Source organism: Pterocles gutturalis, unplaced genomic scaffold (genome assembly GCF_000699245.1).
Source record: "Pterocles gutturalis isolate BGI_N339 unplaced genomic scaffold, ASM69924v1 scaffold6327, whole genome shotgun sequence".
Classification (NCBI taxonomy): domain Eukaryota; kingdom Metazoa; phylum Chordata; class Aves; order Pterocliformes; family Pteroclidae; genus Pterocles; species Pterocles gutturalis.
The window spans coordinates 4,410-22,338 of NW_010107799.1; the positions used below are offsets into that span (position 1 = coordinate 4,410).

Genomic DNA, 17,929 nt, shown 5'->3' on the forward strand with positions numbered 1-17,929 from the left:
GCCACATACTTAGGAAATCTCCGTGATGACACTGGAAGGGTAACTTGTACATATGTGAAGTGCTAGGCTTCCTTTTATTCTCTTGAATGGCTGATGAGTGAGAAATTGATAGCTTCAACTGTAAAGAGCTTCAAACGTGGTTAGCCATGTTTTGGTTAACTTATGTTGTTAGATTAACAGCTTTGATGGTTTTTGTTTTGGAAGTGGGAAACAGTTTGAATTTGGTAAATTGGAGTATTTGTTTCTTTCTCCTTTGTAATGGCTGAATTATTGTGATGTTGTTCTAGGACTGTGTTACAATTACCCCAGAATAATAGGGGATATCTAGATATCGGGAATAGCCTTGGTTACTACTGCATTTGATGCTTTTTTTCTGTTGAAATTCCTCAGTGTTTGTTTGCCTTTCATAAAACATCTCATTTAGGGTGTGCTATTCCTAGGAATTTTGAACATCTGTCACTATCTTTTGTTTCATAAAGTGGGCAGTCAGCATCTTTTATATATACTTGCTAGTGTTTGTTGTCTATCCAAAAATTATTAAATATGGTCTATTGTCTGCATAGTTTCTCAGGGTTAGAATTGAAATGTGAATAGTAAGTATGCTTTTGTGTGATGCTATAATTTTCTTACGTATATTCTGGCTTCCCCTAATACCTAATGCGATTGTTAATGAACATCTTTCATTTGCTTCATCATGTGTATCAAATGGAAGCCCACTGAAAAGAGTCTTTGAAATGGCATTGGTTCTAGGCATTAATAGTTTGGTTTAATGGATTTAAATTAGATTTTTAGAAAGTCGAGTGATGGGAAAGAGAGAGATAATTTTATGGTTCAAAAAATTGGGATTTTTTTCTATAACTTTAAATGTAATGTTTTCCCTTTTTTAGGGCTGAGGGTAACCCAGGATGGCCGCAGCTTCATATGATCAGTTATTAAAGCAAGTTGAGGCATTAAAGATGGAGAACTCCAACCTTCGGCAGGAACTAGAGGATAACTCAAACCACCTTACAAAACTGGAAACTGAGGCATCTAATATGAAGGTATTGCAAACTCTGTGCCTGTGCGCATCAGTGTTTCTGTTGCTGCCTTTTGTGTCGTGCACTGGTTGGTAGTTGCTCAACAGGTTTTGTGTGCTTTTAGATTCCTACAGAAGTCCTTTTCCAAGCTGTGTAAGGGAAAACTATCAAATCTACTTAGTGAAGAATTTAATTTATATTTAAATCTGAAAATTGAAATATTTCAAAACAGTTTTTTAGAGACAGATTCCAGTTTTCATAGCTTATTTTCAGGTGTGTCATGATAAGCGCTAACATTTTAGCACTGCTGTACTTACCAGCAGGAAGTCCCATCTGCTGACATAGTTTGACAAAGCAAGTATTTTTCAACTCTTGAAAGCATGTGAGACACTGGAGGTTTTTTTGTGTTTTCAAGTAAGTTTAAAAATGCTGGGGTTTACTACAATTACAATATTTAACATCCCAGAGGTTCATTTAAAAATAAGGCTACAAATTCTCCAGCCTCTCCCAAAGCCTAAATTCATATTTAATTATTTCACCCAGATCTATCCATCTAATGTTTATTGGCTAGGTGTAGGCCTTCAGAACCCCCTATCCAAGAGGAAACACTAGGCTCAGCTGAAGTTTGTATTGATTTTGATCAGTGGGAAGATGCATGGACGGGTACATCCATGTGATCCATGACACTGAACCAGGCAGAATTTCACAAGCATGATATCTGCATTAATGCAGTGCCCTTCCTAAGCTGACAAATCCTGCTGCTTTTTGGTAACAACCAGCAAAACCAGACTGCTTTTGGTACTTTAGTTAATATGGCTCAAGAGTGGCTGGTATCTCTGAATTATACTCCTGTGTAGGGAGTGTCCATCTCTTTGCTTTCCAGTCTTTGTATCACAGACTTACTGTTCTTTTGTAACTAATCTTTATTTTGTAAACATGGTAATCTGGTGAATATAGCAATTAAAAATGATTGGAACTTAACTTTTCTTCCAGCATGTGGGTTGTGACTTGTGTATTCACTGCAAGAAGAAAAAATTTCTTGTGTTCTGAAACACTGTCGCTAGTTACAACACTTGAAGAAGCACAAATTTTTCAGATACGTTTAATCCATGCATTGCAGTGTAAAATGCAAATGGCTTTGCTACCTGAATTGAAATGAAATTATAGTCCTTTACACCAGCTACTTGAACAGTGGTTGGCACTAGCAGCTGTGGAAAAAAAAAATGTTTTGTTTGCTCGGATATGTATCTGAAAGCTAGTTCTGTCATAGTTTGAAAAAGGAAGAGTGAAAGTGTCTCTTTTCCCGTGTTTGTCCCCATGCAGTTTGTTTTGTTTTGGTTTGGTTTTTTTGTTTTTTGTGCAGATAATTAAATTTCAACAGGCCAGCTTATACAGCTGGTCTGTCTCTAGGGCATTAATTTGAGGTGTGGAACAGCTTTCTGTCCTTACTTCAAACCTGGCACACCACCAAATGGAAAGTGGCTCTATCTATACCACACACAGGAGTGTTTATGAGCATATACAGGGTAGATGTTGCATTTTTTTCTCTCTTGAAATGCCATTCCAAACCTAATGAATTTAACCTCAAAAAAGTCCAATTCAATATGGTTTTTTTGGGGGGATGGGTGGAAAGGAGACTGTTCAGATTAATTTGCAGTTGTTTTTTTTTTTTAATTTCATATTCTGTGAAGAAAGCTTAATCAACTGTGTTCCTCAGGAGTGCTTGCTCCTGCACCTGAACCAAGAAGCTGTTTCTTTCCCTTGTTTGTTTCAGATGTATTTGGAAAGGGTTGAAACCTAGCTTTGACTTGACTAGAACCTGAAGGATGGTATGGGAATGATTTTTTGAGTCTAATTGGAGTCTGTGGGTGAAGTTTATTGGGGATCATTGCAGGATTCTCTTTAGTCAGGAGATAATTTTAGCTTTGCAAGCTTTTGGAGAAAGTATGTGGTGGCTTTGTTCCACTGAAAGAAACTGCATGGTTTCTGTGGTTCCGGTGCCATAATTAGGGATAATTACAAGAAAAGTAATTAGAAGAACCAGAGCAGTGGAGATTGAAAGCTCTTTGGCTACCATATAAGCATTTAAAACTCTAAACATTTTGGAAAAAAACAATCCTTTGGGAGCATCTAAGTGTCACAGAGCCCTATTATCCCCTTCCACCAAGTAAAATCCCAAATATTTGTGGGAAAAGGGGGGCAGCAGTGGGGAAAACAAGCTGTGGTTCTGTGGCAAACGTCACTGTTCTTGCACCATGAATTTTCGTCCCTGGGCTAGTGCAGAAACATCTGACAGTGATTCTTTTGGGCTCTTAGTGTGTTTTGCTTTATATTCTTTAATCAGTTGTGAAAGGCAATAGTTAGGAAGGGCATTTTAAAGACAATATTATATCTTTAAAGAAAATGATTTTGGAAGTAGTAGTGATAAAATGTTGTGTAAGTGTGCCTCATGTTTCTAGTAGCTCCATTTCGGAAATGTAAGGTATTCATACGGGATTTAAAAGCTTAACATGAGCTCATCTTGCACATGTATTTATTATAAACTACTGCTGACCTATATAAGAACAATGTCTGAATGCTTCATATTTAAAGCTAAATTTCATACTTCATAGTGAAAACTGTCCACTTGCTGATCAGAAAACAGCATGATGGGTAAACAAAGGTAAATGTGATAACAGAGGTGACAAAATTGTTAGGAAATCAGTGTCCACTTTGTTTTTTAATTTGTGTTGTCCTAGGGATTAACTGTTCAAACAAAAGAAATCCCTCAGAGTATTATGACTAACTTGGGAAATTCAGTTGTTACTATTGGCTTACTGTCAGATGATATACAGCAGTTGGGTATGATAAAGTGTTCTCTCTGAATCAACAAATAACACTGTTTGATGGTCAGTGAAATAGTCATGTTGGCCCATAAATGAAGAAAAATGGTCTCAGTGTCTAGATGTAGATAGTAACTGCATAAAACACACAGTGCATGTTTTTTTCATCTTGTTTCTGTCACGATGGATTTGTGAGAATATGAGAAAGCTTATATCTTATTTGAACTGAGTGTGATTTTATAATTAAATATGATTAAGTTGCAAATGTAACTTCCTATAATGTCTTCTTATGACTATTTAAAGGGATGGATGAAAAGGATGAATATAAAAGTCTTATCAGGAATAGAAGGCTGACTAGCAAGTTAGCACCTTAGCAGTTACAGTAGCTTATTTATTTTGTTAAAAAGAGGGAATCTGAAAAATGTACTGCTTCCAGATTGGAGTTTGTTTATAAAAAACAGAAGACTGATGTTCACAATGTTCCAGGAACTAACTGGCTTGCAATGTTTCAATGCTCTGTTTCACTTTTTGGACATGCACTCTTTGTCAGCCTTGTACAGAAGTAGCGTTTTGTGATCTATAAGCCACAAGGATTAAAAAAAAAAATAGAGTGCTAATCCTTTACATCAGGTGTACCAGTGGCTGAATCACATTTTTTTTTTAGAAGTTTACACTTGTAGTGACACAAGATGTCAGATGCTATTGGTACCCTCTATGCCCCTTGCCTAAATTTTAAGGCTTGCTTTAAAATGGCTGCTGAGGGATTCTCACTTTTGGATTGTGAGACTACTTCTATCACATCTCCTTGATTAGGGAAGCAGGTGATCACCCTTTCTTTTAACTCACCAAACCCCATTTTATGGTCATACAATCTGCTTGGCCACCATTTCTTGATATTTAACCTTGAAAACTTACTATTTTCTGATCAGCTGTCTCTGATCATTAGTGTTTAATGATACTCACTGTAAAGCACAGAAGGTCCTAGGAGATGTTTTTGTAACTGGCACAAGAATTTTGAGTTCAGTGTATCATGATAAGCCGCGTGTTTGCAAATTTGAATTTGAAGCCTAATGTGTTCACAGCGACCTCTGATACATACAGCTTAACAACTTTGTCACATGCTGTGTACGTATATGGGGTGTATCTAATCTGTATGTCTATGAAGTTCTTCAGGTAGATGGTAGATAAATACATTTAATGGATACCCATGTTTGCGATCCCATCTTCAGAAATATAACAACAGTTTTTCTTCTAAGGTACCAGAAATTATACATTTTGCTGGGGATACTAGCTGTGTCAGATAACAGAACTTTTCCATCTTTTTCCAAAGGGAGAGTGTTTTTAGCTTCATCTTGCCTTTTCCCTTTTTTCTTTTGTCTTCGGAGAAAAGATTTTTAGCTGGCATCACACACAGGAAGTAGTTCACCAAGGTATACAGAAGTAAAAAAAAAAAATGAAAAATTATGTTAAGCTCTGAGAGCAAAGCATTCAATACACAGAAGAGAAATGCTTATGTTAAAATTGATATATTTGATCTGGAATTGCTATTAGTGCATAGTAAGCAAACTGCAGTATAACTTGAGAAGTTTGTATTTAAATCTCAAATTTAGTATGATAGGCATTTCTTTGTGCATCTTGTTACACGTTGGCGTATTAACATCATTTCCAAAGCTGTCACTGGAAATCTGATTTCCAGGTGATCTGAGTTATCTGGTATGTTGTTATTTCTGCTAAGTCAGATATAATATAGTAAATTATGATTGCTTCATGAACCAAAACCAGTGTTGTGATATCTCCAAAGCAATTGCTTATATGGAGCTTAGGGCTATTTCCCTCGTTTGCAGAGAACATCTCACATTTAAGTGTCAACAATGAAATCTTTAAAACAAAGGAATAAAACAGATACAGTGAAATGCTAGAAATAAATTATATTCACTCAAGAGTTTGAAAGCAACTTGAGTATGAAATTGCTGAACTGTCAACTGTAACGTATAACCTGTTCCACCCCCATCTTCAATGGTTGGGAAGATTGAGGTGTGACCCCTTTGGCTTTAAAGAAAGAGCAGAGCACAGCCTAAGAAAGAGGACAAAACATTTACTGGAGTGATTGTGAGGTCTGGATACTTAAAATTGTAATAATGCAAATTATTTCCCTTCTGTCAAAAGTCTTCATCAGTTTGTCAACTGGTGTTACTTGTTTGAGGAATCTTGTGGTGTGGAGTGACTGAATTGAATATACAGCAAGTAAAATGCAGTGCTTCGAAGTGTGAAACAGTCATGACAGAAAACGGCCTTAACTTTGTATACATAATGAAGGGTTCTGAATTAGCATGGCAACAACATAGAAAGAGGTCTTAGACATACTGTAAATATCTGAAAATGTAAGGGTTTTTCATAAGTTGTCAGGTTAGTCCTTAGTTTGGATCTAGAAAGTTGTTCTGATATTGGGAATTACTGGGTGTAGATGGGGAAACAAAAAAGCTATAATTATGTCAGGATGGACACATGCTGCATCTGGAAGTTGAGTAGTGTGTCCTGTTCTGATGAACCTCCTCAGGAAGGCTCTAGTAGAATTAGTATAGGTGCAAAAAAAAGTAAAGGGATATGAAAAGCTTCTTTAAGTGGCCTGATTGAATAGAATGGGACTTTTCAAGTGGAGTGAGTGGGAAGACAGGGCCAGGTTGGGAAGGAAGTTGTTGAGCTCTAAAAGATAATAAATAGCATGAGGAAAGTTAATAGGGAATGATAATTTTCCCTTAATACCAGATCTAAGGGACATCAAATAACATTATCAGTTAGCAAGTGGAAAACAAACAAGGGTCGTTTCTCATCTTAAGTCTTTGCTGTGTGGGAGCATTTGGATGCCAAAAGAATTATCAGGAGGTAGTACCAGTGGAGACATGGTTTCAGGAAGTCTGCAAGTCAAGGACAGCTGGAAGCTGGAGGGAGGACATGCAAGAGAAATGAACAGTAGGTTTTATTTTGTTCATGCATCCTCACTAGGTTCTTGCAGTTGGAAGTGGGGTGTTGGTGTGGATGGGTGTTTTGTCTGTCTCAGTGTGAAGGACAGAATTTGCTCTTGGTTCTGTTCTTTTTTTTTTTCCCATTTGGGTTGTGCTCCCTTAAGAAGGGGGGAGGAGGGCGAGGAGGAATCTTCCTCCCTTCTAGAACTCCCAAGCATTGTGAAGGAGATGCTCTGTCCAAGTCTGGGCAGGGGGAGGGAAGGTGACAGCAGCAGCCTGGGAGCCCATGGCTGCAGAAGAAATCCAGAAAATCTGTGGTAGAGTAGGAAGTAGAGACCTCTGCCTGGCCGAAGAGCCCTTTTTTGGACCAGGTAGCGCACTGTAGTTCACATCTGCCCTGCAAGGGCACAGTAGGCAGTGCTTGGGTTGTAAGTATGTCTTCAAGTAATGCTTTTTTTAAATTTGAATAGTTAATGTTTATAATTAAAAGGTTAGGTAATTATACTGGTTTATAGTTCAACTTTTTGTTAAGTTTAAAAACTTTTCCGTTGTTTCTGGAAGCTCAACAGAAAGTGTTAGTGAGTAGGTCTAAGCAGATCCACCACAAAGCTCTGGCCACCTGAAAAGTAGAATGGTCCCTAGTGCATTAGTTTTCATGTTTCTGGAGAACACTTCAGCAAATAATTTCAGGAAAGCATTTTTGGTGAAAATTTGTACTTACATCGGTTGCTTTCATAGAATCACAGAATGGGTTGGGTTGGAAGGGACCTTAAAGATCATTGGGTTCCAGACCCCTGACATGGGCACAAACACCTTTCACTTGACCATTGGGACTAAAATGTATGGTAATTTAACTTCCAAAATTCTGTTGAGATAGGCACTAGGATAACTTTGTCACATTAAGAAGTAGCAGATTTTGGGTGGTGGGTTTTGGTTTTGGTGGGTTTGGGGTTTTTTTTAGGAAACCAGAGTTGCTAGATTATTATATAAAGGTCCATAGAATTTGCATAATCTAAGCTGACAATGTGATCCCATAGTTTCCTTGCAATTTATGAAGCATTTTGAAAGCATCATGGTGATCCTGTGATGTCAATACTATGATGCTGTGAGGCTGCGGACACGTGGCCTTTTTTTACTGTCCTTTGGTTCTGGTGTTTGGGCTTTTTTTGCATCATCCTAGTTCTGCCTGTGTGTGCCTGGCTTACAGGTTTTTGGAGAAGAATCTTGTTTACCTGGATAGAGATGGTAGTGAGAGAAGCTTCTTGCTTGCTATTAGCACCAGTTGAACATAAATTTTCCCTCCTTAATTAGCTTCTGTGTCGCCAACTGCTGAGAACCTTCTAGCAGGCTCTTCATTTGCTCTTTGCCATGCAAGTAGTGTACCTCAGAAAACAGTGCCTCTGTTGAATCTGCCCTTGTCCAGGCATTGTTTCCATGCATCTTCCAGCCAACTCCAATGAGTCAACTTCATTTTGTCTGACTGATTTTTTCAGCATTCTGGCTGATGTGGCCAAAGTTAAAGGTTTTTTTTTTTTTGTTAATACTTTGTTCTCCTGGCTCTTAGGAGTTATTTATATGGTACTGTGCATTCTGCTGAGCTTGTTTTTCTTTTCTAAACTTCGATTTTTTTAAAGCTTGTTCTGATACATGCTCTGACTGTCACACAGTGGAGGCTTTGTCTTGACTTCTTTGATACTTCACTCAATTTTGTTGTGGCCCAGCTTTCAGGGAGCTTTAAGCAGGAACATAAATTACAGCAGACAGTAAAGGGAAATGTAGAAGGAGCTAGAAGTGTTCTGAAGAACAGTTCATGCAGTAAAAAACAAGGAGTTTGTGTAATGAGTAAGTTTATTTGAAATTCTTGTTTGTATCAGTTTTCAATGATGGGGATATTGCAATGAGTCTAACCCCCAGACCTTTTCTTTCTTTGTAGCACTAACAAACTTTGGGATTGAAATAAACTAGAAAAAAAGTAGAAATTTACATTATAGAGTTTAGTTTTACTTTTTTTTCCTCTTTAGATTAAAAAATATCACCAAAAAAGCCCTAAATGCATTTTATGCGGGTTTGCACATTCAGACATTAAGGAGATGCCAGCTTTAAGGTAGGTGGTGCCACCCTGATTTTGTCAGCTGGTTTGTACACACTGTGATACAATTTTGCCTGTTCTACAAAAAAAAAAACCGACCGCTTCCAAAGTTAGAAACCTCAATGCTCACAGTAAGGATGAAAATATACGTTTGTATGAAATAGTCTTATTTTGTAATTTACCTCTGCATGTGAAATCTTTAAACACAGATTTTCATGTATATAATGATCTGTAGAAAGTCAAATATTGTTCTTGGAAGTTACTTCTTGGCAGAAAAGCAGTCTGCAGAAAAAACATTGAACTTTTTTCCAGACTATATATTGTATTAATTTTTTTAATTTTACAGTATTAAAATGAAACAAACTCCATTCTCCTCTGTCAGATGGATTTCTTATCCAAACCATGTCTCCTTGAATGAGCTGTGGACTCACTATGAAAGGGTCGCATACCTCATGGAAATTGCATGACTGCAGTCACTGACAAAAACACTGTCTGCAGACAGCTGAGGTAGCAGGAGAGAATTCAAGAATCGTGAAATACAAATCTCACATAGTACTGTGGCACCCTGGACAAACAGTGGTCAAAATCCAATTACCTTTGGTGCAACCTACAAAAATATTTTGACTCAGTAATAATGTATATTTTCCTTTCAGTGTAAATGAGTAATGTTTTCTATTCTAAAATAATATAGATTTAAAATATGCGCTACAGGCTTCGTTGCGCACAGTAATGAATCACATTATACCTATTTGAGAAGAACTTTGAAAATATAGTAGTAGCATAGGATCTGACACCTTGAAAGTCAGGTCCTCTTCCACGTGTTTGGCCATATAGACATTTGCACAGCAGGTATGCATATACCCCTGCTCTTGATGAAAGCCTATTTTAGCTTTATATTGATCCCATTCCTCACAACAGATGTGATAAAAATGGACAGAACATGGTGACACCTTGTTTTGGTTTTTGAGTAGCCCTACTACCTTTGTACTTCAAGTCTTCATATTTGCTTTATTTAACTGTCTGTATGAACCATCTTACTGTAGATGATAATAGCTAGCTAGTCTAGTTTGAGAATGAAATGAGCTGCATATAGTCTCTCACACAAAGGCTGTTCATCTGGTGAATTAACTCTTCAGGGCAAGTTGGCAGAGTACTAGCTATGATCTTTTTGCTGCCTAGTTGTCTTCCATTGATGTTGACAATGCCTCTTTTGAGGCTAGATTTCTAAATATTTTTGGTTTGACTCATGAAAATATTATTTTCCAATGTTTTTCAACAAATGCATTGTTTGATGAACAAGTAGGGAGAAAAGGCATTGATTCAGCAGTAACATTCCTTCCCTGTATAAATATTTGTGGAATAGGTGCTAAATTCTGAGCTTCTATAACTTGTGCTGTGTGAATTAATCCAATATTTTCTTTCCACTGTATGCTTGATATCCATTTAATTTCAAAACATCCTTCCCTAACTTGTAAGTGCTTGAACTTTTGGAGTCTTGCAGGGGAAAATGGTAATCATGGTTAACATAGGAACCGTTATATGCCTTTTCTTTCTCCCCGACCCCCGCTAGGGTGAGTTTGTTTCTTCCTTGTCGAATTAATTCCTTTACTCTCAGTTGGATTTTGCACGTGCATAATATTTTTTTGGTGCCCCATGCACTCATGCCTTTCAGAAGGAAAGAGGTGATGCCAGTCTTAAGGCACTAAAGGAGACTGTCATGTCAGGATTGTGACATGGGGAGGAAGAATACTGGTGGTACTGTAGCTATGCAAAGAATAGTGCAATGGATAAATCCTCTGAAAATAAAAGTAATTTTGAAGTTAATGTGTATTTTTCATTTAAATTCTAATGTCTTAGTGGAAAAAAATCCCATAAGCTGAACTGATTTTTACAAATTGAATCAAATTATGAAATCTGGGAAATACTTTTCTTCAGTGACTGCTCAACTAATGCAGTCAGACATTTGCAAATAACTCTTAAGTTCATGTGAACTGAAAATGTGGTTATAAAAGTAATTTAGCATCTTACAAAGCACAGACATTTGAAGTATCAGTGAATTCAAGCAGTAAAGAAGCAGCAGTGGCATTATATTGTGTTTGTGTCTTTTTAAGTTCATTGGTATGATTCCACAATAAGCAATATTTTTAGCATGATCTTTGCAAAGCTGAAGATTCTACTAGAATCCAAATTGTTGTGGGGTTTTTGTTTTGTTTTGTTTTAGAATTTATGTGAAATTGAACTGGTGAAATGCAGAGTAACTGACATTACTTCAGACAGCCTTCTTCCTGAGCATAAAATCACATAACGTTAGTTCATCTGCCAGTGGGCTTGCACTGAAAACTTAGTTGACTTCATTGTGTGGTTACAGCAAGTGACAGCTCTTGAGCATGGTGGCACAAAGCAAATAGTTTTCTCTTAGAAAATGACATTGTTTGAAATTAAAATGACCAACATCATTTCACATAACAAATGCTTTCCTCTTTCTACAAGGTTAAAAGTTGAGTTGCTCCAGTGTTTCGCCTCAGTCAGCAGTGCTGTCATTGCTTGTTGGCATTTGGACCTGGTTATGGAGTTGAACAACCAGAGCAATTGCTTGGCACTGCAGGCAATTACAAGTGCTCCCATCAAGCTTGATTAACTAGCAGTGTCATTCACCAAAATGCATAGGAATAAAGGGCATCTTCCATAGCTCTGACTCTGCCCCAGTGAGTGTTGTATTATGTGTGATAGTGTTAAGGCACTGTCAAGTTCATCTCATTATGAAGGGTCATGTAAGACCTTGAACTTAAGTTTGTGCTATCTGTGAATGCATAGAAAATAGTACTCTAGTGTCCATCCCTCCCTGCTGTTTTGACATCTGATGTTTCTGTGGAATTTGAGTGGTGGATGTGCTTTTGGTGTGTGTTACCTCTTTTCCCCTGCCCTCTTAAACAAATAATTGAAACAGTGTGCAACACTAGGTTGAACTTCAAAACCACTTTCAGTCTATCGTGCAATTGTATGTTAAGTTTTCATCATATTGGGTTAAAAACATGAGTAGAAATGCTGTCAGAAATATTCTTATTTAAAAACACTGCTGATTTGGATAAAAATAGTAATTCTCAGTCATTCAGTATGGATATGCCATCTGATATGATGCTGGGATAAATGTTCAATTACAGTTGTGCAGTTAAACCTGTTTTTATACTCACACGTTGTAAATATAGTGGTAACCAAAGAAAGCATAACCTAGAAAACCTAAAGTGAAGGATAACTCAATTTGGGGTTTGTTTACAAACACTGAACAAGACACACAGTGAAGTCTATATGTGTATATATGTGTAGATGACACGAATGTCTCTTCACACAGGCTGAAGTATAGTTATTAGCTATAGAAAGGAGGAACATGTGTGAAGGGTATCTTATTAAAAACTGATAGAATAGCTTTTGTTGGAAATCTTTTTAAATGTGGACTCATACTTACCTTTAAAAGATCTAGTAATGAAATACTAGGCCCTGAGCAGTGGGGCCCTGAACCAAAGTTGACCTCTAGATGAACCTCGCAACCTAACAATATACCTAATATGTATAATATTGATCACATATGCAATGTATTGCCTTATAAATATATGCCAATTTATAAAAGCTTTGTTATAACGCTTATAGAGCTTTGCTGTCATGCTTGCTGTTTAAGATTAGTCAGCAGAAAGATACTAATTGTGTACCAGTAGCCAAAATTAAGCATGGATGTGGCCTATCGCCACAGATGGCAAAGGAATGTGGCAAGTCGTGACAAGCTTTGTTGAGAGATACATAATCAAGATTACTAGATTCTTTTGTTCTTGTTATCTCCCCTCTCCTGCCCCAGCCAGGCTCGAGACAGAAGTTAACAAGGAGAAACCACACCAGATGTTTTTCCCAGTTCAAGATATGAAGTTGTTTATTCAACTATATAAAAGCAGGGAACGTTTGCAGGGAAATTTGGAAGCCTCCTCTGTACGGTGGATACACTGTAGAGAGATTTCCCAGTTGCTGGGAAGGGTTTTCCAAATCCTCGCTGCAACTTGGTTCCCCAGCGACTGCGGATCTGGATGATGGTAACGTATTATTAGGGCAATTGGTGATGTATCTTTCTTAATCACTATCGCTAACTCTATGTAGTAATGATTAGGTGCATTACCCTACTTTCTGCTTGCTCTAGTTCACTTATTATTTCGCTGCTTTACTTATCTTGCTTTAATTTATTTTCACTGTATTATTTTTCTCATTATTTTATCACTTTGAACAGAAGTAAAAATAAGCTTACTTTCTTAATTTGGTGCCTGTGTCCTATGTACTAAACCTGTCAATTCACAAAACAAGTAAATTTCAAAACATCTTGTTGGCTTACTATGCCAGCTGATACTGGCCTGTGAGTGTATCTGGCATACTGCTGCCAGTGATTTCATATATTTAATTTTCGTTATGATTTTCATACGTTTTGGCATCTGCTGAATACAGAAAACTTTTAGAAAAGTGAATACAATTAATAAAGCTTATTCTATTTAAAAGGGGGAGAAGAGGAGCAAGTAGTGTTTACAGAAGGCCCAGCATATCTGATTTGTCTGAATTGTCATCAGTGCTCCTTTTCCTGCCAAAGGAGAGGTATATGTCTAAACCAGAATGTCTTTTTACAGATACCATCTTTTGAAATATGTCTAAATACGAATATTAATGTTTATACTTGCAGTTCTCAAAAACTGAATATACTTCTAAATCTTAACTAACTGGAATTTGAAATCTGGCACTGTTAGCATTGCTTGTCTGTGTTTCCTTTCCTTATTAGCAGCTTAAGTAAATTTGCAGCCCTTAAGCAATTCTTTTTACAACCCTTACCACTTAGCTGGGTGCATGTACCATTAGTTAAGGTGTTTTTCTTCTCAGTAGTTTTCCAGTTACTTGCTGATGGGTCTGATTTTTAATTTAATTATCCATAAAGTAGTTGTAAGGTCAGGACTATATTCATACAGTCCAGACAAAAAAAAAATTAACATTGTTTCTGTACTTCACAGTCCAGAGACTGTGAAGACAAACTTTTTTAATGATGATGAGTCATAGGGCAAGCTCCACTTCCAAAAGCATTCTTTTGTACTTCTGCAGTAAGACAAGATAAACTAGGTTATATTTAAGTGACCAGTAAAATAATTTGACTTATATCCTTTAAAAGAAAAAAACTTTTGCAGTGTTCCTTATAGATACACTTACATTTGTGTATTTTTTCAGTAAGTCGCTACTAAGTCAGTACAGAATTTGCTTAGAATAGTGCTATAAACCACTACTAATATATTGATTCAAACTTGCATAACTAAACAGAATATTAATTTAACTTTAGTTTAAATTGAGTCAGGTATATTTGTAGAGAAGATTTTACACTATTTAGCAGACATGGTATCAAAAGTAATATAAAATTATTGTGAAAAAATACTGTTTCAAAGCACTGTATTAATCTTGGAGGGAAAACACAGGAGACCTGCCCGTAAACAGTGTTGAGTCCTGGAGTTATAATAAGTGAATAAATAAAAATTTATCACAATAACAGATGACTTGCCGTGTTTCCTCCAAATGGGCTATTGCAGAAGACTTCGCTGTTTCTTTATTCAAGTAAAATAGTAAATTCCCCAGTATGTCATTTTAGTGCACTGCCTCATTTTCCACCAGTATGTGGACCAGGGACTGCATCTCTCTCTCTAACCTTTGTCTGCTTCACCAGCCTAGATCGCAAAGTGTGCCCATGGTTGACTTTGAAATTGGTGTCATGACCTCCTAATGTCATTGTTACCTTAGTAATGGTACTACGGAAGAGAAATGTAGAAAAGAACACTTTAACTACTAACTTGAAAAAAATGCATGTGCTGTTGAAGAAAAGGACAGAATTTTAAAACTAAAAGTTACAACCTAAATTAAGGAATTGTAGCAGGGAAAATTGAGAAAGGTGATCCAGTATGATAATGTTTTACCGTAGCTGATATTCAGAAAGAGCAGTCCCTAGCTGCCTGGACAGCTCAGTCATGTAATTTGGTCGCATAGGAAAGGTAACACTATTTCCACTTAGCTGTTCATATTGGCTATTGAAGCTCATTATATAGAAAAGCATCCTGAACATATGATTTCTGAAATGGCATAGCTGCCATGCAGAGAGGTCAGAAAGAGGCTTCTAAGAAGGGAACAGGAGGAGGGTTTGGATGTTTGGCTTGGTTTTTTTTCCCTGCACCAACATGCTGTTCTCAGAGGAAAAGGATTCATTAGTTATTTCTAAATTTATCTGAGTTGACGCGTCTTTCAGAAGCCTGCAAAACTCCCAACACCACTCGATATATCCACATTGCTCTTTCAGGCTTTTAAGCTAAGGCTGCTGTCTGCAAATGTTATCTGCCCTTACATCAGGTAATGTCCTTCTTTGAAAAACACTGGATTGTTTGACTTTGCTGACAAGGCAGATGTTATGTATAGAGTTGGCTGGGCCATATGACTAAGGAGGATGCCCTTGCATGTACTTAAAAGCACAAGCACAGTGGAGATGTCTTTCTGAGAGTAGTGATTTTATCACACCAGACTTTATACTAAAGGCTAGACCAGCATTAACAGGTAGTGCAGTAAGAGCAGATCTGTAGGTGAATTATTTTGAGGACCCAGCATACGTATTATATACATTTCAGGGGATTTTGGTTTTCCACTGGCTCCAGCTTAGTCCCATGGAGGGAATGCCTTGAGCCTTCAGTGTAACTGCTTTCTTGGTTTGATGGGAAAGGAATTTGGTTCATGCTCCAAGATAATTCTTCGATGTGAATCAAAGTACAGCTGGTGGGGTAGATGGGAGTCTGGTGTCAGACTATTCCAAACTAAAATGCAAATTCAAACACACACCTTGACTCCACCAGTCAGGCAACGTGTAAATTGGAAAATTTGGCCTCAACTGCAGCTGAAGCTGCAGAATTATTTCCACAGAACAGTGTAAACATAATTGGTGTGTCTGTACTCCAGAATTCCTGTTCCTAGAGCACCAGCATCTCATTACATTGGGGGTGGCTGCAGTGACTGTGCTGCTACTCTTTGCTTGGAGTCTAGCGCTTGGAGATTGTTTCCCCAGAACCCTGTAGTTCTCTGCTCAAAATCCTTTTTGTCCGAGGAACAACTCTTTAAATGTAGAAAAGCTCAGTGGTGTGTCTGTTTAAAGAATCTCTGGACTTCTTGTGGATGCCGTTTTGTTTCCTTTGAAAAGAGCAAAATGCATTTTAAAGGTACCTTCTGTACAAATTGCAAGAACCATTAATGTTGACAGTACGGTATGCTAGGCTTTTAAAAGAGCGAAACAGTAATGTGGAGATCTTTTAAATTGTCTAAAATCCATTAGTTTTCAGATCTGAACAGAAATACAATTCTGGGTATAGAGTCTATGTATGAAAAATATGGAGTACCTTTCATTATTCAGAATTGTTTTCATTTCCTGACTATTGTTGCTTCTAAAAGTCTTTTCTATGCCACAGTATGAAAAATGGTATTTTAAATTCCAGCAAGGGCTTTTTGCCTTCTGGTTATTCTTATTTTTGCTACTGATGGATCTGCCATTGTGGTATAGAAAAGGCATTCACTAACTTGCATTTAATTTGTCTACCTGAATTTAGGCCACTGAGCATTAGGGACCTGGGGGCTTACAGGCCCCTTCTAATGTAGTGGTCATTGTTTACTATGAATCTTTTTGTGTGCATTAGAAGTATGGTCCTTCAGTCGTATAATTTTATCATATATAGTTTCAATAGCACATGGCAATATTCCTAGCTTTGAAGCTTCAGCTGTGTGAAGGAGTCCTAAATGTCTTTCTTGTAGGGGTGGTAGTGGTGGTAGTGATGAGCCAAATAATATGATACCATGGAGGAATCCTGAGTCTTTTCCTCAGAGGCATGGTGGTGGTAGTAGCAGTGGCACTACTAAGAATAATATGAGTTTCCTTGATAGTTTATGGTGGTGCTTAAGGCCTCGCAGAAAATAAATCCTTGGGATTACTTCTGCTCTGATATCTTTGAGGTTTTAAAAGTGTGGTAACTTTTAGTTACGTATCCAAATTTTATTTTTACAAGACTAACTTCGGGTACACAGATGGAGAAATTAAACTAATTCTTCTGTGCTTCTATTTCTCTATCTGTAAATTCAGGATCACTGGCATTCACTTGGAGAAGAACTTTTAAATAAGCCAACAGATTGGACTACCAGAAAGGATGAATTATTCAGGATATACTTTACATCATGACAGTACGTGGGGAAATACTGTCAGATGTGTTTGATGGCAATTAAAGTTATGACACTTGATCACTGCTCACATGAAATACAGTTTACATCAGTGTCGCAGTAGCTATCGCATAAATGTGCACTTGAGGGCAGCATAAGATGTATTTGCCCTGTGGTTTATTATTGTAAGTATTTATTAATTAAGTTTAATGTCTTACAGGAGGTGCTGAAACAGCTACAAGGAAGTATTGAAGATGAGGCAATGGCGTCTTCTGGACAAATTGACTTACTGGAACGACTTAAAGGTAAATCCAGAATTATGTTTTAAGTAGGTTCATCTCTTTCCCAGTTGTTTTTCCGTTGGGATAAAATTTTCTAACTCAGCTGCATCTTTTTTCCAGTGCTTTGATGGATAGGCATAGTCTCAGTGCCTGTTATTTTTGCTAAGCATTTTAAGACAAATTCTCAAAAAAAAGAAGTTCCTATGCTGCTTTTATGCTTTTGCTACTGTTATCCTAGGGCTTCATATGAATTGCTTTTGATATAACTTGCATTTCATGCAGTTCTTCAGAAAAAATACATTTGTTTAAGTTAAAAATGGATTAGTTCCACCAATTTTCTGAACAACTTTGTGTGCCCTGCCCTCTCCATGACGTGTTACTGGAATCATATCTGTAATGCTGCAAATCAGTGCTCCCTTCCCTACAATATGTGCTGGAATGTGTACCATCCTGTTATATGGTATGTGCAAACTAGGCCCAGACCGCCAATTCCCTGTATGCATCCATTATCCCTACT

At 37.3% G+C, this 17,929-nt stretch overlaps 1 protein-coding gene across 1 annotated transcript in view; it reads left to right on the forward strand.

The window, feature by feature from the left end:
* Positions 1 to 885: 885 nt before the first annotated feature.
* The window catches only part of APC (adenomatous polyposis coli), a 59,670-nt gene continuing 42,626 nt past the window's right edge, over positions 886 to 17,929 (forward strand). The window contains exons 1-2 of the mRNA XM_010072363.1: positions 886 to 1,040; positions 17,352 to 17,436. Coding sequence (XP_010070665.1) covers positions 906 to 1,040; positions 17,352 to 17,436 — 220 coding nt within the window. The 5' untranslated portion in view covers positions 886 to 905. The remainder of the gene's footprint in view (positions 1,041 to 17,351; positions 17,437 to 17,929) is intronic.